Below are 18,404 nucleotides of genomic sequence, written 5' to 3'. Positions count from 1 at the left end.
TGTGCAGACGCTGGCAGAACAGCCTCAGCTAAGGGGACAGTGGAGCCAGATGGACCGAGGGCCTTCTGAGGGACCTGGTGGGGGGTGGGGGGCAGCAGACGGCCTCCTCTGCCCAGTCCCTTGAAGAGAAGCGGCTGGAAATACAAAGGCGCATGTAGTGGGGGAAGGTGAGGAGTGAGACAGCATCTATTGATAACTAGGCCTCTGCTTCGTCACTTAAAGAAGGAAGAGTTTGGACTCAGATCGCCACTGAAGTCCCTGGCAGCTTTAGCTTTTGCTTCTAAGCTTCTTCAGGAATTATGGGATAATTAAATCAGCTTTTGTGGGAAAAGCCCCGAAAAGTCAATTCTATTGTTTCAATGGTTCTTCCTGTAGAAAAGTATGCTGACCTCAGTTAGAAATCCTTTATTTTCTTACAGTCACAGACGCAGTTGAAAATAGGACTCATTCATACTATATTTTGAAATAAATAGCTACAACAGTGCCTATGGAGTGAGATTTCTTATTTAAAAGGAAGCCAAGGGTGCGGGCAAGGGGATAAATTGGGATCAACATATATACACTACTATATAGAAAAGAGATAACTAGTAACGACCTCCTGTATAGCCCAGGGAACTCCACTCAGTACTCTGCAATGACCTATATGTAGAATCTAAAAAAGAGCGGATAACTCTACATATATATATAATGGATTCACTTTGCTGCACAGCAGAAGCTAACACAACACTGAAAATCAACTATCCTCCATTAAGAATTAATTTAAAAACAAAACTAAAAAAAATGTGTGTTTTTACAGCAACAACAAAAAGAACAAGCCAAAACAGGCATGTTTACTAAAAGCAGTCTGGATGGATACACTGTCCACAGAGTACTATGGCCAGGTGGTGGATTACTGGTCAGCTTCGTTTTCTTCCTTGGACTATTCTGACTTTCTGATTTAAAAAAATAGGGAAAAAAGAAAGTTAACTTTTACAGTGACTGGAAAACCTTTTTTTCCCTCCTTTTTGAGACTACAACCTCGTATTTGAGGACCGTTTGTTCTCACTTTATACTGTGCTGTCTTGACGCAGTCACACAGTTCTTTTCCTTTTTCGCCTGTGCTGGGTCTTCCTTGCTGTGCCGGCTTTTCTCTAGTTGCAGCAAGCAGGGGCTGCTCTCCACTTGGAGTACTCGGGCTTCGCACTGTGATGGCTTCTCTTGTGGAGCACGGGCTCTAGGGCACATGGGCTTCAGTAGTTGCAGTATGTGGGCTCAGCAGTCGTGGCTCCCAGGCCCTAGAGCGCAGGCTCAGCAGTCGTGGCTCCCGGGCCCTAGAGCACAGGCTCGGTAGTTGTAGTGCATGGCCTCAGTTGCTCCCGGGCATGTGGGATCCTCCCAGATCAGGGATCAAACCTATGTCTCCTGGCTTGGCAGGTGATTCTTTACCACTGAGCACCCAGGGAAGCCCCAGCCACACTGGGCTTACTGTTCACCTGCTCAGTTCAGTTCAGTTCAGTCACTCAGTCGTGTCCGACTCTTTGCAACCCTATGAATTGTAGTACCCCAGGCCTCCCTGTCCACCACCAACTCCCGGAGTTCACTCAAACTCACATCCATTGAGTCGGTGATGCCATCCAGCCATCTCATCCTCTGTCGTCCCCTTCTCCTCCTGCTCCCAATCCCTCCCAGCATCAGGGTCTTTTCCAATGAGTCAACTCTTCGCATGAGGTGGCCAAAGTACTGGAGTTTCAGCTTTAGCATCATTCCTTCCAAAGAAATCCCAGGGCTGATCTCCTTCAGAATGGAGTGGTTGGATCTCCTTGCAGTCCAAGGGACTCTCAAGAGTCTTCTCCAACACCACAGTTCAAAAGCATCAATTCTTCGGTGCTCAGCTTTCTTCACAGTCCAACTCACATCCATATATGACCACTGGAAAAACCATAGCCTTGACTAGACAGACCTTTGTTGGCAAAGTAATGTCTCTGCTTTTCAATACGCTATCTAGGTTGGTCACGACTTTGCTTCCAAGGAGTAAGCATCTTTTAATTTCATGGCTGCAATCACCATCTGTAGTGATTTTGGAGCCCAGAAAAATAAAGCCTGACACTGTTTCCACTGTTTCCTCATCTATTTGCCATGAAGAGATGGGACAAGATGCCATGATCTTAGTTTTCTGAATGTTGAGCTTTAAGCCAACTTGTTCACTCTCCACTTTCACTTTCATCAAGAGGCTTTTTAGTTCCTCTTCACTTTCTGCCATAAGGATGGTGTCATCTGCATATCTGAGGTTATTGATATTTCTCCCGGCAGTCTTGATTCCAGCTTATGCTTCTTCCAGCCCAGGGTTTCTCATGATGTACTCTGCATATAAGTTAAATAAGCAGGGTGACAGTATACAGCCTTGATGTACTCCTTTTCCTGTTTGGAATCAGTCTGTTGTTCCATGTCCAGTTCTAACTGTTGCTTTCCGATCTGCATACAGGTTTCTCAAGAGGCAGGTCAGGTGGTCTGGTATTCCCATATCTTTCAGAATTTTCCACAGTTTATTGTGATCCACACAGTCAAAGGCTTTGGCATAGTCAATAAAGCAGAAATAGATGTTTTTCTGGAACTCTCTTCCTTTTTCAGTGATCCAGCGGATGTTGACAATTTGATCTCTGGTTCCTCTGCCTTTTCTAAAACCAGCTTGAACATCTGAAACTTCACAGTTCACGTATTGTTTGGAGAATTTTGAGCATTACTTTACTAGCGTAAATTGTGTGGTAGTTTGAGCATTCTTTAGCATTGCCTTTCTTTGGGATTGGAATGAAAACTGACCTTTTCCAGTGCTGTGGCCACTGCTGAGTTTTCAATATGCTGGCATATTGAGTGCAGCACTTTCACAGCATCATCTTTCAGGATTTGAAATAGCTCAATTGGAATTCCATCACCTCCACTAGCTTTGTTCGTAGTGATGCTTTCTAAGGCCCACTTGACTTCACATTCTAGGATGTCTGGCTCTAGATGAGTGATCACACCATCGTGATTATCTTGGTCGTGAAGATCTTTTTTGGACAGTTCTTCTGTGTATTCTTGCCACCTCTTCTTAATATCGTCTGCTCCTGCTTCCATACCATTTCTGTCCTTTATTGAGACCATCGATGCATGAAATGTTCCCTTGGTATCTCTAATTTTCTTGAAGAGATCTCTAGTCTTTTCCATTCTGTTGTTTTCCTCTATTTCTTTGCATTGATCACTGAGGAAGGCTTTCTTATCTCTCCTTGCTCTTCTTTGGAACTCTGCATTCTGATGCTTATATCTTTCTTTTTCTCCTTTGCTTTTTGCTTCTCTTTACTTGCTCACAGCCTGGTAATTACTTGCCTTTTGCAATCGTCCTTTTGACTGCAAGGAGATCAAACCAGTCAGTCCTAAAGGAAATCAGTCCTGAATATTCATTGGAAGGACTGAAGCTGAAACTCCAATACTTTGGCCACCTGATGCGAAGAACTGACTCACTGGAAAAGACCCTGATGCTGGGAAAGATTGAAGGCAGGAGGAGAAGGGGACGATAGAGGATGAGATGGTTGGATGGCATCACTGACTGGATGGGCATGAGTTTGAGCAAGCTCCGGGAGTTGGTGACGGACAGGTAAGCCTGGCATGCTGCAGTCCATGGGGTCTCAAAGAGTCAGACATGACTGAGTGACTGAACTGAACTGACTGCGATCGTCCCTCTAAAACAATGAAGATGTAAGGTCATCAGAGCAAAAAACTGGCCTTCCTGCTCCTTTGCTGACTTCAGGTGCTCTGGGGGCACTGAAGAAATGCATCTAGGCTGTGCCATCCCTCCACTTGTGGTCTTACTGCATAACTTTCCTTGGGTTTGATGATGAGCATGTCACCAAGGGGAGAATGAGTGGCTTTGTTGAAATAAAGGCTCTGCAGTAGCAGGACAGGATTTCTTTTTTAGTGAGCTCATCTTTATATTAGTGTTTTTAAGTAATTCCTCTCTGTAAGAAAGAAACAAAATTCTGACATTTCTATATTAATAAACTCTTCAAATCTTATTTTTTACACTGACATATAGTGATTCAAACTTTAAAAATTTATAGGAGGCCTTCCCAAGTGACGCTAGTGGTAAAGAATCCACCTGCCAGCGCAGGAGATAAAGGTTTGATCCTTGGGTCAGGAAGATGCCCTGGGCAACTTGCTCTGGTATGCTTGCCTGGAAAATTCCATGGTCAGAGGAGCCTTGTGCGCTACAGGCCATGGGGTCACAAAGAGTCAGACACGACTGAGTGACTGAGTGCGCGCGCGCACACACACACACACACACACAGGGTATATTCACTATGTAGAGAGAAATTGCACCCAGAAAATTTTCTAAAATAGGGATTCTCAGAGAACCCAGTTTTTGACAGTGGTCGCTACAAGAACAAGTGAATCAGTGAGTAGTCAGTGACAGGACACAAGAGTAACTGATGGCAGAATTTCTTAGGGTGAGCTCACTTTCTTCTCCTTTCTTAGATTCCATTGACTGAACCGTGGACTAATCTCTTCATCAGCATGTAGATTGACTCCAGCCCCTGGCTGCAGGAACAGAACATGTTCATCAGCCAGCATTCCTCCAGGCTAATTCTCCATTTAAACAAGCCCTTAAACTACTGGGTGGAAGGTCTCCGGACCTCAAACATGGTTCGATGTTCACTTCTGTTCCAACTTTAAGACAGTTAGATAAGACATAGTAATGAGAAATTTTAACTGAGGACTAAAACTGTTGTGAAAATATTTTTTATTTATATTCCAAAAAAACAGCATTGCCTACAGGATTTGTCCCTGCAGCAAAACTGTCTTGGGTTCAAGTTCCAGCTGAAGCACTTTCTAACTCTTTATGTCGTTGTTCAGTCACTAAGTTGTGTCCGACTCTTTGAGACCCCATGGACTGCAGCACGCCAGGCCTCCCTGTCCATCACCAACTCCCTGAGTTTACCCAAACTCATGTCCATTGAGTCAGTGATGCCATCCAACCATCTCATCCTCTGCCACCCCTTTCTCCTCCTGCCTTCACTCTTTCCCAGCATCAGGGTCTTTTCCAGTGAGTTGGCTTTTCACCTCAGGTGGCCTAAGTATTGGAGCTTCAGCTTCAGCATCAGTCCTTCCAGTGAATATTCAGGACTGATCTCCTTTAGGATGGACTGGTTGGATGTCCTTGCAGTCCAAGGGACTCTCAAGAGTCTTCTCCAGCACCACAGTTCAAAAGCATCACTTCTTCAGTACTAGCTCTTTATAACCCTGGGCAATTTCTTAATCTCCATGTGCCTCCGTTTCCTGTCGTGTTAGAGGGATAGAGGTAGCATCTACCTGCTTGATCCGTGGAGGAAACTGCTACATGTGGAGTACCTAGAACCATGTAACAACTCTTTCCTGAGTGGTTCTGCATTAATAATCATGGTATTGTTAAATTAATAAAGAGCATTACATGAAAGCATTCAGGCATTGATTCTAAAATATTGAATTTATGTCAACACTTCAGGGTAAAATGGGAGACAGGTTGAAAAATAGCCCAGTAAGCCATAGGTCTGGGCAGGATCTTTAAAGAAGTCAGTGAGTAGTGGTGGTAATGGGAGGAGGAAGGAGGCTGGGGGCTGAGGAGCAGGTGAGGAGGCTGAGGGGGAAGCCACACCAGCGTTAACCAGGGAGCCAGGTTGTGCCCAAGCTCGTGCATTACCTCATTGGCCTTCAAATCCCTTTAGGTAGTTACTGTTATTTACATCCTTTTACTGGTGGGGCAGAGGGGTGGCGGGTAAGGGGCTCGCCCAGGGACCCACACGGGGCCTCCCACGAGCTGAAGCCTGGCTGTACGGCCAGGACCACGTGTGACCGCCTCTTCTCCCGCTCAGCCTGGAGCAGGAACGTAACTCTCAGCCGCTCTATTCTTCCTTCTGCCTTTCCTCATGTGGTCAGAAAAGTGCAGGTCATTTCCTTCATGTTGTCTGCCTATAATTACCTAGTGGATTCTTTTCTTAAAAAAAAAAAAAAAATCAGTACATCCTGTGTAATACACTGGGGAAAAAAACCAAGATTCAGTCTTCCCAGGCAAGCTGGGCGCTGGGAAAGAAAAGACATGGGACGCGTTCTGAGGGCCTCTGTGGGGACTCCTTTCACCCAGGCTCCTGAACCCTCACAGCCCAGGGAACGGGGAGCCTTTCCAGTCCCCAGTTTGAGACTCAAGAGTGTCTCAAGAGGGTCGCTTGTTCAGTCTTAAAGCCACTGCCACTCCGGGGACTCCAGCCTGGGTCTGGGTGCCCTGAACCCTCCCATCTGCTTTCTCTCCCCCTGACCCCCTCCCTGTGCACTCCAGGGAAGGTGTGCGGGTGTGCAGGGAGGGAGCAGGCAGGGGAGGGAGGTGGGGGGGCAGAGGCCAGCTCGCCTGCAATATGGACGGTGGGCCCCCCATTCTCGGTGCCCAAGCTAGACCGCATTCACCATTTTCCTTCCCTGGTTATTTCCCGTTTCCCTTCCTGTCCCCATGAGGAGGCAGGTCTTGCAGTGACAGCCCTGGGTTTTAAATTGCTGATGAAGGAAGGAGAGGTCATTGAAGAGCTGCTAATGGCTGTGGCCATTTAACCCTGAAGGCAATTATAACCACTTAGCTGGGGTGTGTTTGGTGTGCCTGCTGTTTCCTTTAAGACTGTGAAAGATGCCTGGGAAGGCAAGGGGAAAGAAGATGGTTTGGGAAGAATGCTTTATTCCTCGTCCCTGTTGGGGTTTTATTGAATTATCCAGATAGAACTCATTTGATGCAGCCGTCAACCTTTGTTGTCATTTCCTTCTGTCTCATCACGAGGCGCTTGCACCCGTGTGGTGATAACTCCCCTGCACGTCAGCTTCCCCGCCTGCCTGGCTGGGTAGGAAGGAAATACCCCTTCTCCCAGGAGCAGGGAATTATTTGTAATGTAATTATAAGACTACTTGAAGGAAGAGACACACCTGCCTGCTCTCTGCCCATGAGCCATTCGGAGGGAAAGAGCAGATGGGGTGCTTGTCGGGGGGGCATGGCTGTGCTGGTTCCTACGACAGTCTGAGCTGAGCCAGGAGGCTGTGGCTGCCCAGGGGAGGGTCGCAGGGCGCCTGGGGCAGGAGAGGTGGCAGCGCACTAAGAGAAGTCCTATGGGAGTGTTCTGGGCCCTGGGTCTGAGCTTCGCCAACCAGGGAGGAGAGTTAATTCTAAAGGAAGACAGGGAGGGAATCAGGGCGGCCCAGAAGCTTGCTTTCTGACTCCCCACATGCCAGGCATTTTTAAGAAGGAGAACTTACCTGTCTCCAGGGTAGCCTTTAACATCAGGGAAACAAGCAGCCTTCCAGTTCTGTCCTGTCCTAAGTCCACGTGAAGCCCCTTCACCTGCTCACTACAGCCAAAAATGCCTTTGAAAGCACTCCTTTCCCAAGTTAGAAGGAACAAGGGGTGGAGGTACAAGCCCTTGGATCAGAAAGAGCTTTTATCAAATCCTGAAAGGGGCTTTCAGTCTCTTCCCAGCTCTGGGGAGATGCAGGTTATCCCCGCCGGGCGCTGAAGCCTTTGCTTTTAATAAGTGTGAGGATGATGGTCAGTAAAGATGTTGTCTGGACCTGGTAACTGGGAAGGAGAAGAAAGGATGAATTTGAGGGGTATTTGTGAGATGACCATATGGGTGTACAGGAAATGGAAGAGTCAAGCGGCTCTTGTGTTTCAAGCTTGAGTCATTGAGTGGATAAATTGAGACGGAAAACACAGGAGAGGTGTCATGCTCACTTACGGACTCAATAAAGTGGGGTGCCCATGGGCTGTCTCAGTGGGGTGCCCAAGGGCTGTCTCAGTGGAGATGTCTATCTAGCAATTGGATGTTCATGTCAGAAGCTTGGTCAAGAGGTGGAGGCTGAAGATAAAGACGCTGGCAGTGTATACATGGAAGGTGAAATCCTGGAAGCAAGGGACAGTGTTTGTGAGAAGAGCAGTAAGCTGAGAATAAGACCCTGGGGAAACCAGAGGAGAGTCTGAGGTGTGGCAGGAGAACACAGACTCTGCAGGGCACTTCAGTGTTGATAAACAAGGTGTCATTCTTTAAAGGGGGTGATTCAAGTGAAGGTGGATCAGAGAATGTCATTCCTACAGGAGCTTTTTCAATTAATCTATATAAAAGAAATCTACAAAAGTAAATCAGTCACGTCCAGTCATTTACACACTATCTATGGCTGCTTTCCCACTATAGTGGCAGAGTTGAACAGCTGTGGCAGAGAAAGAAAAAGCTTACTGACATGTGCTCTTTGTGTGTAGGCTGCTGGGTTGGACACACATGTGAGCTCGTTCTACACTGTTTTCGCGTGGTCCTATTTCTGTTTCACAGTCTGGCGTGGACTGTCCCACAGAGGCACGCGCACATTCGTCTCAGGTTGGGTGTAATTCACCACTGCCCTGTAGGACATCTTAGTGGTTTTCAGGTTTTAGCCTGACCTGCAGGGAACCTTCACACACACATGAACTCTTCTGGATGAGTACATAAAACGGACAGATTCAGCCAAACTGGCGCCCTACCACATACTCTCAATGAGTCAAATTCTTTTCATTTTAAGGGCTAAACTGCTAATCCCTGTGAGGAAACGGGAGCTAACAAAATAAGGGAAATGTGCAAGTTTACCACATTTGTGTAATCTGAATAAAATTTTACAATGTCTAATATTTACTATAGCCTCCTTTAAGGTCTGCCCACTGCTCTTATTTCTGAAGGTGAGTGTCTTAGTCTACACAGGCAGCTATAATAAAATATCACAGACTGCATGGCTTATAAACAACAGAAATGTATTTCTCACAGTTCTAGTGGCTGGGATGTCCAGGATCAAGACTCCAGCAGATTCCATGCCTGATGAGAGCTTGCTTCTTAGCTCACAGATAACAGTCTTCCCACGGGTTTTCCTCACATGATGGAAGGGGCAAGGGAGCTAACTGCCTGGGATCTCTTTTATAAGAGCACCTATCCTATGTATTTGGACTTCACCCTCAAGACCTAAAAACTTCCCCCAAACCCCCACCTCCTGATATAATCAACTTAAATTGGTGATTAGGTTTCAACTTAAAATTCTGGGGAAGATGCAGACATTCAGTTAATAGCAGTGGAGTTCACTGGGCTTTCCCCATTTGACTTCAGATCAAGATCTAATCAGAATCTGAAGGTAAAAATCAAGATGGGTATTCCTTTTAGCCTCAGATGGGTCATTTACATTTTCAGTGACCTCTTTGTTGTTGTTATTCAGTTGCTCAGTTGTGTCCAACTCTTTGTGACCTTGTGAACTGCGTGCAGCACTCCAGACTTCCCTGTTCTTCACTCTCTCCCAGAGTTTGCTCAAACTTACCTCCATTGAGTCAGTGATGCCATCCAACCATCTCATCCTCTGTCGTCCCCTTCTCCTCCTGCCTTCAATCTTGCCCAGCATCAGGGTCTTTTCCAATAAGTCAGCTCTTTGCATCAGGTGGCCAAAGTTTTGGAGCTCCAGCTTCAGCATCAGTCCTTCCAACGAATATTCAGGACTGATTTCCTTTAGGATGACTGGTTGGATCTCCTTGCTGTCCAAGGGATTCTTGAGAGTCTTCTCCAGCACCACAGCTCAAGAGCATCAATTCTTTGGTGCTCAGATTTCTTTATGGTCAAACTCTCACATCTGTATATGACTACTAAAAAATCCAGTCTTCTAGACCTCTGTCCAAACCACAGCAATCCTTCTGCAAATATACTAAGCAGAAAATCAGACAATTAAGATACTTAGTACCTATATTTGGAGAAGGGAATGGCAACCCGCTCCACTATTCTTGCCTGGAGAATCCCAGGGACAGAGGAGCCTGGTGGGCTGCCATCCACGGGGTCACACAGAGTCAGACACAACTCAAGCAACTTAGCAGCAGCAGCAGCAGCAGTACCTATATTTAAGGAGTTAACATTATTTTTCATTCTAATATTTGGTAACCACTATCTCTCAAAATTAGATCTCTAACAGAGAATACAACAAAATATAACCGTTGTACATATTTCCATTGCCTTATTTCTGGATTCTTTAAAGGGAAAAAACACTTATTTAAATCATCTCTGGGCCCAGCATTTTGCCTAGTGTGTGGTAGGCACCTAGGGGATGTTGGTTGAAGTGAACTAATTTTCTCTTCCTATTTCAACTGAATTGTTCGTTTGTTCTCTTACAGAATGAAGACATTCAAATGTTGTTTTAAATATCACCTACAACAGAAAGTTTTCATCCTGTTTCTAACGCTATGGCTGCTCTCGTTGTTGAAGCTCCTAAATGTTAAACGATTCCTCTTCCCTGAACGGGGCATTTACTTGGTTGAGTACTCTCTAAGTACCTCGCCTTTTGTAAGGAACAGATACACCCATGTCAAGAATGAAATCGGATATGAGATTAACTGTTCGGGTGTCTATGAACAGGAGCCTTTGGAAATTGGCAAGAGTCTGGAAATAAGAAGAAGAACCATCATCGACTTGGATGATGATGATGTTGTGGCAATCACCAGTGATTGTGAGATTTATCAGGCCCTCCGAAGCTACGATGAAAAGCTTGTTTCAGAGGAGGAGAAAAGCTTCCCAATAGCCTATTCTTTGGTTGTTCACAAAGATGCAATTATGGTTGAAAGGCTAATCCTTGCCATATACAACCAGCACAATATTTATTGCATCCATTATGACCAAAAATCATCGGATACCTTCAAAGTTGCCATGAACAACTTAGCTAAGTGCTTCTCCAATATTTTCATTGCTTCCAAATTAGAGACTGTGCAGTATGCACACATTTCCAGACTCCAGGCTGATTTAAATTGCCTGTCAGACCTCCTCAAGTCTTCAGTTCAGTGGAAATATGTTATCAACCTGTGTGGGCAGGATTTTCCTTTGAAGTCAAACTTTGAATTAGTGTCAGAGTTGAAGAAACTCAATGGATCAAATATGTTAGAGACAGTGAAACCCCCTAGCACTAAGACAGAAAGATTCACTTATCACCATGAGCTCAAACAGGCACCTTATGAATATGTGAAACTACCAATGAGGACAAACATTTCCAAGGAAGCCCCCCCTCATAACATCGAGATATTTGTTGGCAGTGCTTATTTTGTGTTGAGTCGAGCATTTGTTAAATATATTTTCAACAACTCCTTTGTTAAAGACTTTTTTGCCTGGTCTAAAGATACATACTCACCTGATGAGCACTTTTGGGCTACCTTAATTCGGGTACCAGGAATCCCTGGGGAGATTTCTAAGACAGCCCAGGATGTGTCTGACCTGCAGAGTAAGACCCGCCTGGTCAAATGGAATTATCTAGAAGGCCTCTTCTATCCCAGTTGTACTGGCTCTCACCTCCGAAGTGTGTGTATCTATGGAGCAGCGGAACTAAGGTGGCTTATGAAATATGGACATTGGTTTGCTAATAAATTTGATTCTAAGGTGGACCCCGTCTTGATTAAATGCTTGGCAGAAAAGCTTGAAGAACAGCAGAGAAAGTGGATCACACTGTCTTCAGCAAAGTTATTTATGACTAAACCTTCCATAACCACCTCATGATAAAATTGTAATGGAAAAAAAGGTTAAGATGGAATTGCATGCTATACCACGGCCAGTACCATTTGAAAGGTGTCTACAGTTCCATGAACAAGGGAAAGAGACCTGGCCTTTGGTGACAATTAGTCTGCAATCGGTTGGGTGTTCTTATGTTTGTTTTCACTTGTAATCTCACTGAGCTAAGTGGGAGATTTTAAACAGTCAGTAATCTGATATGTGTTGAGTTTCTGCTGTATACCGGGCACTTTTTAAAAAACATACAGGAATTAAATCCCAGTTGTCATGAGTTACAGTTACCCCAGTCACACAGCAATCTTACTATCTTAGGTTCTCCACATGACAATCAGGGTGCCGCTGAAGAAGTAGTGGAGTGATCACATAGCCGTGTTAACCACCAGTTTCAGAGCAGTGTTCAAGCACAGTGACGGCACTCCACTTGCCTGTTAGTTCAGCTCCTTAGACTCTTCTCAACCATTGGAATTCTAGAAAGACTGTACTACCTCAGAAGAACTCAAAGAACTGTTCGATTTCCTACTTGCCAAAGCCTAACTTACCTTGTGGCACGTTGTCTGTTGCGTGCATGGCCCGGGACATTGATGGCCGGGCGTTTCTAGCGTGTGAGTGTCAGGAAGGCGGCCGGGCGTTTCTAGCGTGTGAGTGTCAGGAAGGCGGCCGGGCGTTTCTAGCGTGTGAGTGTCAGGAAGGCGGCCGGGCGTTTCTAGCGTGTGAGTGTCAGGAAGGTGGTGGGGTGCCTGGGGGAGTGGCGGTGCTGCTGAGGGGGAATGAAGGGATCTGTATGACTTTTCCATCACATTTCCCAACGGTGTCTGGAATGGCCTCCTATTTTAATTCAGCTGTTTCTTTAAAACATATTTACTGATTAAAATTAAAAACTGCTTAACAGTTCAGCGTCACTCTCCAGAACATTGAACCTAAGTCTTTCAACTCATAGATTATCAGTATATGTAAGTTGTTGTTTTTTTTTTTTTTTTTTACACCGCAATAGGTACAATTTTGTTTTGTGAAACTGTCAAGCTAAAAATCACTGAATTTTCTTCAAAAGATTGTATGGAAATAAGACAGCTTTCTAAATTAACTATTAGTCATTTAAAACGTGTTCTTCTCCAACAACTATCAAGTAGAGTTCAAACGTAAAATTATCAAAGCTCTAAGTTTATTGCAGTGTTCTCAGCTTTGATCCAAGAGAGAAAAAGCTAATTTTCCTAAGGACATAGCAAGGAAATTCACTAATAATATTTTGTGAAAACTACACCCTAGAAAACTACCAAAATGAGTCAAAATATACATGTATTTTCCTGTAATTACTGTGCTGGAGGTGAAATGAGACAGGAGTGAGGGTCCTCAGAACAGGTTATGATATTTTTATGTCTACTGGGAAATCATGAAACTCATGTCAGAATTTCTTGGTGATCTTATGTTTCAATGTTAGCCTCAGTAACTACATAAAGATATGGTAATCCAGGCTAGTATGAGACAGTTGGGAAGATTGAAGTATTTAAATGTGTTTTTAAATGTCTGTGTTCTACATGTGAGATGCCTTTTGCTTGTTTTAAAGTTTATGATGTGGTCTGCCAAGTGGCACCACTTCTGTCTCTCTTTCTTTTTCTCATGGATTCATTTATATTCTTTTTTCTGCCTCCTTCAAATTACCAGTTTCTCCATGTGTGTGACTGTGACAAGCTTGTTGCCTTCCTCTCCAGGAGCCTCAGTTTTCTTCGTCTATAAAGGGAACACGTGGGTGTGTCCTGGCTGCCTCACAGATTTCTGTGTGAGGGTATCAAATGCAATCGTGTATGAAGTGGCTTGAAGATGGGGACAAATTATTGAAATACCAGCAAGCAGTCTTACTGTGAGGGAAACGGAGATCCCAACCCCATTGTGATACTTAACCATGCACCTTTTCTGAAAAACCTTCCAAATATACAAAGAAGGCACAGTCTTCAAGGCAACTTCTGTAACTGAGTCCAGTTATGAAGAAACCCCTGTCCCGACACCTGGGGTCCTTTTTAAGCCAGTAGGATTAGGAAATTGGCCCAGTGGCTTAAATCAGGACTAGGGGTAGAAATACTTTTCCTACCACCCAGGCTTAAAAACACAAAGCCCTGCTGAGATATTTTTTATGCCTTTGGTCATCAGAGTAATGTAAATGATGAGAGAGAAATACCGACCTCCTGGTCCAATGTCTTGTCTCCTGGTGAGAAATGATCCTAGCCTTTGCTTAGTGGGAAATTTTCCAGATGTTAGTCACTTTAATGCCATATTCAAGTGAAACGTGGCGCCATGAAGATGTGACGGTGCCTTGTCCCCATGGACACATTTCTCAGGATTCAGTTCCTGACAGTTTGCCTGTCATTTGGGGGAGCTTGTCAGATCATTCTCTCTTGCCTTGGGAATCCCACAGATTCCTGCATGCCTTCAAACCTCCTTCAAACCTGATTCCCCCCTAAAATGTTTTAGTATGGTTCTCTCTAGTCTGGAGAATGTTTGGCAATCTGTGTTTTATAATAATTCTTTGCATAGTATTTATTGACACTAGATTCTATGTTATTTGACGATGAGACCATTACCTTGGAGTTTGTAAATTATATCAGATAATAATGAAAGAGCCACCCAATATGTCTACATTATGTGAATAATCTACTGTAATTTAAAGACCGGTGTTGCTGCTATTTTTAATGTTTAGTTTATTTTAATTGAAATATATGTAATGTTTAAATTTAGGGAATTAAATTTGAAGATTTCTCTTGCCTTCCAGAATGTGAATATTATGCATAAGTATATATATTTTTGACATATTGTGGAGAAAACAAAATGACAATCTTTTCATGAGACTGTAAAGTGAATGATGATGATGGAATGAGCTGTGATTTTTGTTAACATTTTTATCAACGTGTCTCGAAATCTCCAACTTTTTTTTCCACGTTTCTTGAAAGACATGTTCCCATTATATGAGTTTTAAGTAGATTGGGGTTGCATTTTTGTATTATGCTGTTACTAGATGTTAATCTCTAGTACGGTCAAATAAAATGTGCCTCCAAAACCAAGACCTTGGAATCTCTGATGTTTCCTTTTTCTGGTTGTACTGGTTCCCCACACTCTTTCAGTTGATGACACTTGCCCAGTATTCGAAGAGGACAGTTAATTTCACCTCAGAGTCAAAATTTAAAAATCAGTGTGTGTATTATACGCAGAATATAGGTTCACAAATTTGAATTTAATTTGGCAAAGTCTCAAAGAATGTTCCAGAATTTCTCTTAATTGTCCTTCAGGTTAGTTTCTCCTCTCAGATTAACTATATAGAGAAATATTCTTGCTTGCTTGATTACTTTATGGGAGTTTGTTCTTAACAGAGTAGGTTGAGCTCTTTCTCTTTCATTCCTTAGTCCCTGGAAAAGCAACACTTCCTCTCTGCGGCAGGATGCCTGCCCTGGCTGGGAGCCCCGCGGGTATGAGGAGGCTGCTCCAGGATCCTCAGACTCGATGGCTGGGTGCTTCTGGATGAGTTTCTCTCTGTCCTGGTGACACCATCTTTGCAGCTCTACTAACCTGAGGGCATCACTGTCGCCCCCACCTCCACCCCTGCTCTGAAGATCCTCCTGGCCAGTTAGTTTTCTTCTAGCACCCTTCTAAAGCAGCAACAGTCTCCATCCTCCCTAACAAGGAGTATGCGTGTCACACTCATAGATCACAATCCATCTTGAGGAATAAGGCTATTTTAGGAAAATTCAATATAAAAAACTAACATCTACTTTAACCTAAGGTTAATTCTACGTCTTACCAAGCTGGACAACTTTGCAAATCCACAGTAATCCCATGGAAGAATTCGGACTGCTTTAGGTAGTGGCACTGGTAGGGTGGTATACAGCATGGCATTGACAACCCATTAGGCTTGATTTCCAGATTCCGTTCAGTTCAGTTCAGTCACTCAGTCGTGTCCAACTCTGAGACCCCATGGACTGCAGCACACCAGGCCTCCCTGTCCATCACCAACTCCCAGAGTTTACTCAAACTCATGTCCATTGAGTCAGTGATGCCATCCAACCATCTCATCCTGTGTCAGCCCCATCTTCTCCTGCCTTCAATCTTTCCCAGCATCAGGGTCTTTCCCAAGGAGTCAGTTCTTCGCATCAGGTGGCCAAAGTACTGGAGTTTCAGCTTCAGCATCAGTCCTTCCAATGAACAACCAGAACTGATCTCCTTTAGGATGGACTGGTTGGATCTCCTTGCAGTCCAAGAGACTCTCAAGAGTCTTCTCCAACACCACAGCTCAAAAGCATCATTCTTTGGTGCTCAGCTTTCTTTATAGTCCAACTCTCACATCCATACATGACCACTGGAAAAACCATAGCTTTGACTATATGGACCTTTGTTGGTAAAGTAATGTCTCTGCTTTTTAATATGCTGTCTAGGTTGGTCATAACTCTTCTTCCAAGGAGCAAGCATCTTTTAATTTCATGGCTGCAATAACCATCTGCAGTGATTTTGGAGCCCCCCAAAATGAAGTCTCTCACCATTTTCACTGTTTCCCCATCTATTTTCCATGAAGTGATGGATCTTCATACCATAATCTTCGTTTTCTGAATGTTGAGTTGTAAGCCAACTTTTTTACTCTCCTCTTTCACTTTCATCAAGAGGCTCTTTAGTTCTTCACTTTCTGCCATAAGGGTGGTGTCATCTGCATATCTGAGCTTATTGATATTTCTCTTGGGAATCTTGATTCCAGCTTGTGCTTCATCCAGTCTGGCATTTTGCATGATGTACTCTGCATATAAGTTAAATAAGCAGGGTGAAATATACAGCCTTGACGTACTCCTTTCCCGATTTGGAACCAGTCTGTTGTTCTATGTCTGGTTCTAACTGTTGCTTCTTGAGCTGCATACAGATTTCTCAGGAGGCAGGTCAGATGGTCTGGTATTCCCATCTCTTTAAGAATTTTCCAGTTTGTTGTGATCCACACAAAGTCTTTGGTGTAGTCAATAAAGCAGAAGTAGATGTTTTCTGGAACTCTCTTGCTTTTTCCATGATCCAACGGATGTTGGCAATTTGATCTCTGCCTTTTCTGGTTCCTCTGCCTTTTCTAAATCCACCTTGAACATCTGAAAGTTCATGGTCCACGTACTGTTGAAGCCTAGCTTGGAGAATTTTGAGCATTACATTGCTAGGGTGTGAGATGAGTGCAATTGTGCGGTAGTTTGAGCATTCTTTGGCATTGCCTTTCTTTGGGATTGGAATGAAAATGGACCTTTTCCAGTCCTGTGGCCACTGCTGAGTTTTCCAAATTTGCTGGCATATTGGGTGCAGCACTTTCACAGCATCATCTTTCAGGATTTGAAATAACTCAACTGGAATTCCATCACCTCCACTAGCTTTGTTCGTAGTGATGCTTTCTAAGGCCCACTTGACTTTGCATTCCAGGATGTCTGGCTCTAGGTGAGTGGTCACACCATCGTGATTATCTTGGTGGTGAAGATCTTTTTTATACAGTTCTTCTGTGTACTCTTGCCACCTCTTCTTAATATCTTTTGCTTCTGTTAAGTCCATGCCATTTCTGTCCTTTATTGAGCCCATCTTTGCATGAAATGGTCCCTTGGTATCTGTAATTTTCTTGAAGAGAGCTCTAGTCTTTCCTGTACTATTGTTTTCCTCTATTTCTTTGCACTGATCACTGAGGAAGGCTTTATCTCTCCTTGCTATTCTTTGGAACTCTGCATTCAAATAGGTATATCTTTCCTTTTCTCCTTTGCGTTTCACTTCTCTTCAAAGGTATTTGAAAAGAAGCTATTTGATTCCCAGATTAGCAATTCCATATTTAAAAATCCCATTTGGTGCCTACAAATCTATATGTAAACCAGGGCAGCTGGCTTCTAGTTTCATGAAACTGATTATGAGGAAAGCTTGGCAAGAGAAAGTAGATGATTGAAAATTTATCCCTACTACTGGGGAAAAATTCCTATGATGATGCATAGTAAACAGCTTGAGCTTTGTCTCACAGACGGATGATCAGTGTTCAGCCCACGAGGAGGCATAAAAGCCCCAGAAAGACTATTCACCTGCCCTCAGGTATGGCGTACATGTAGGGTCCTTTCTGGGAGCAGCTTGGACCAAGTCATGCAGAGGACAAATAGCCAGGAAAGAATCTGAGAAAAAAATCATGTTCAATGATGTGGGTAAATTTATTTCACCTTTTTTTGTTGTTAATGTTGCTGTTTTCTATAGAGCAGTAAAGGAAAGTTAAACAGAAATCATTTGTATTCATAATTCTAACATCCTGACAAAACCATTATAGTTATCTTGAATGCCCTTCTAATCTATCCATTTCCATGTACATCCTCTGTTTCTTCCCACTGCCAATATACTTTCAATCACTTCCCATGTTGCTTGCTGCTTAATCTTTATGGCTTTCTGATGGTCATACCATAATTCCCTCAGTCCTTCCTTGATTGTAGGACATTTGGATTGTAAACTGCTTTTTCCCTTCTGTCTTAAATAACAGTGTTATATAAACAGTTTTATACATAAATCTTCTCCTTTCCTTGAGTCACTTCCTTATTTCTGAGAGAGAAGTGACAATCCTGAAGATAATGGATTTTTAAAAATTTATTGTTTTTCATGTATGTCGCAAAACGCCCTCTCAAGAAATTGTATGGGACATCCAGTTGGTATATATCAACTACAGCCTCAACCTATTTGAAATAAATTTTATTTATTTATTCCAATAAAAGGCTAGTCTGATTCTCAAAGGTAAGCGAAGACTGGCTTAAAGCAAGGACGCAACCAGTCTTCTAACAAATCAAGGCATTTGCTGTATGGTTAGTGAAAGCCCTTTCAGAATAGGAA

General features: G+C 43.6%; 1 protein-coding gene and 1 long non-coding RNA gene across 4 annotated transcripts in view; one reads left to right on the top strand and one right to left on the bottom strand.

Annotated features, from left to right (window-relative positions):
* Positions 1 to 14,611, top strand: part of GCNT4 (glucosaminyl (N-acetyl) transferase 4) — a 28,040-nt gene extending 13,429 nt beyond the window's left edge. The window contains exons 1-3 of one of the 3 annotated variants that reach the window (XM_055536577.1): positions 6,628 to 7,997; positions 8,569 to 8,722; positions 10,184 to 14,611. In XM_055536577.1, coding sequence (XP_055392552.1) covers positions 10,185 to 11,549 — 1,365 coding nt within the window. In that variant the 5' untranslated portion in view covers positions 6,628 to 7,997; positions 8,569 to 8,722; position 10,184 and the 3' untranslated portion in view covers positions 11,550 to 14,611. Of the gene's footprint in view, positions 1 to 5,098; positions 5,712 to 6,627; positions 7,998 to 8,568; positions 8,723 to 10,183 lie in introns of those variants that run through there. The other 2 variants (XM_055536576.1, XM_055536575.1) reach the window with 2 other exon arrangements.
* Positions 4,351 to 6,619, bottom strand: LOC129620833 (uncharacterized). The gene is made up of 3 exons (XR_008698742.1): positions 6,445 to 6,619; positions 5,687 to 5,980; positions 4,351 to 4,548 (listed from the first exon to the last, which is right to left on the bottom strand). It is a non-coding gene; the product is annotated as an uncharacterized LOC129620833 (long non-coding RNA).
* Positions 14,612 to 18,404: the final 3,793 nt, after the last annotated feature.

The sequence above is a fragment of the Bubalus kerabau genome, chromosome 10 (genome assembly GCF_029407905.1).
Source record: "Bubalus kerabau isolate K-KA32 ecotype Philippines breed swamp buffalo chromosome 10, PCC_UOA_SB_1v2, whole genome shotgun sequence".
NCBI classification, from domain to species: Eukaryota; Metazoa; Chordata; class Mammalia; order Artiodactyla; family Bovidae; genus Bubalus; species Bubalus kerabau.
This window is presented reverse-complemented; position numbering and strand designations above follow the sequence as displayed.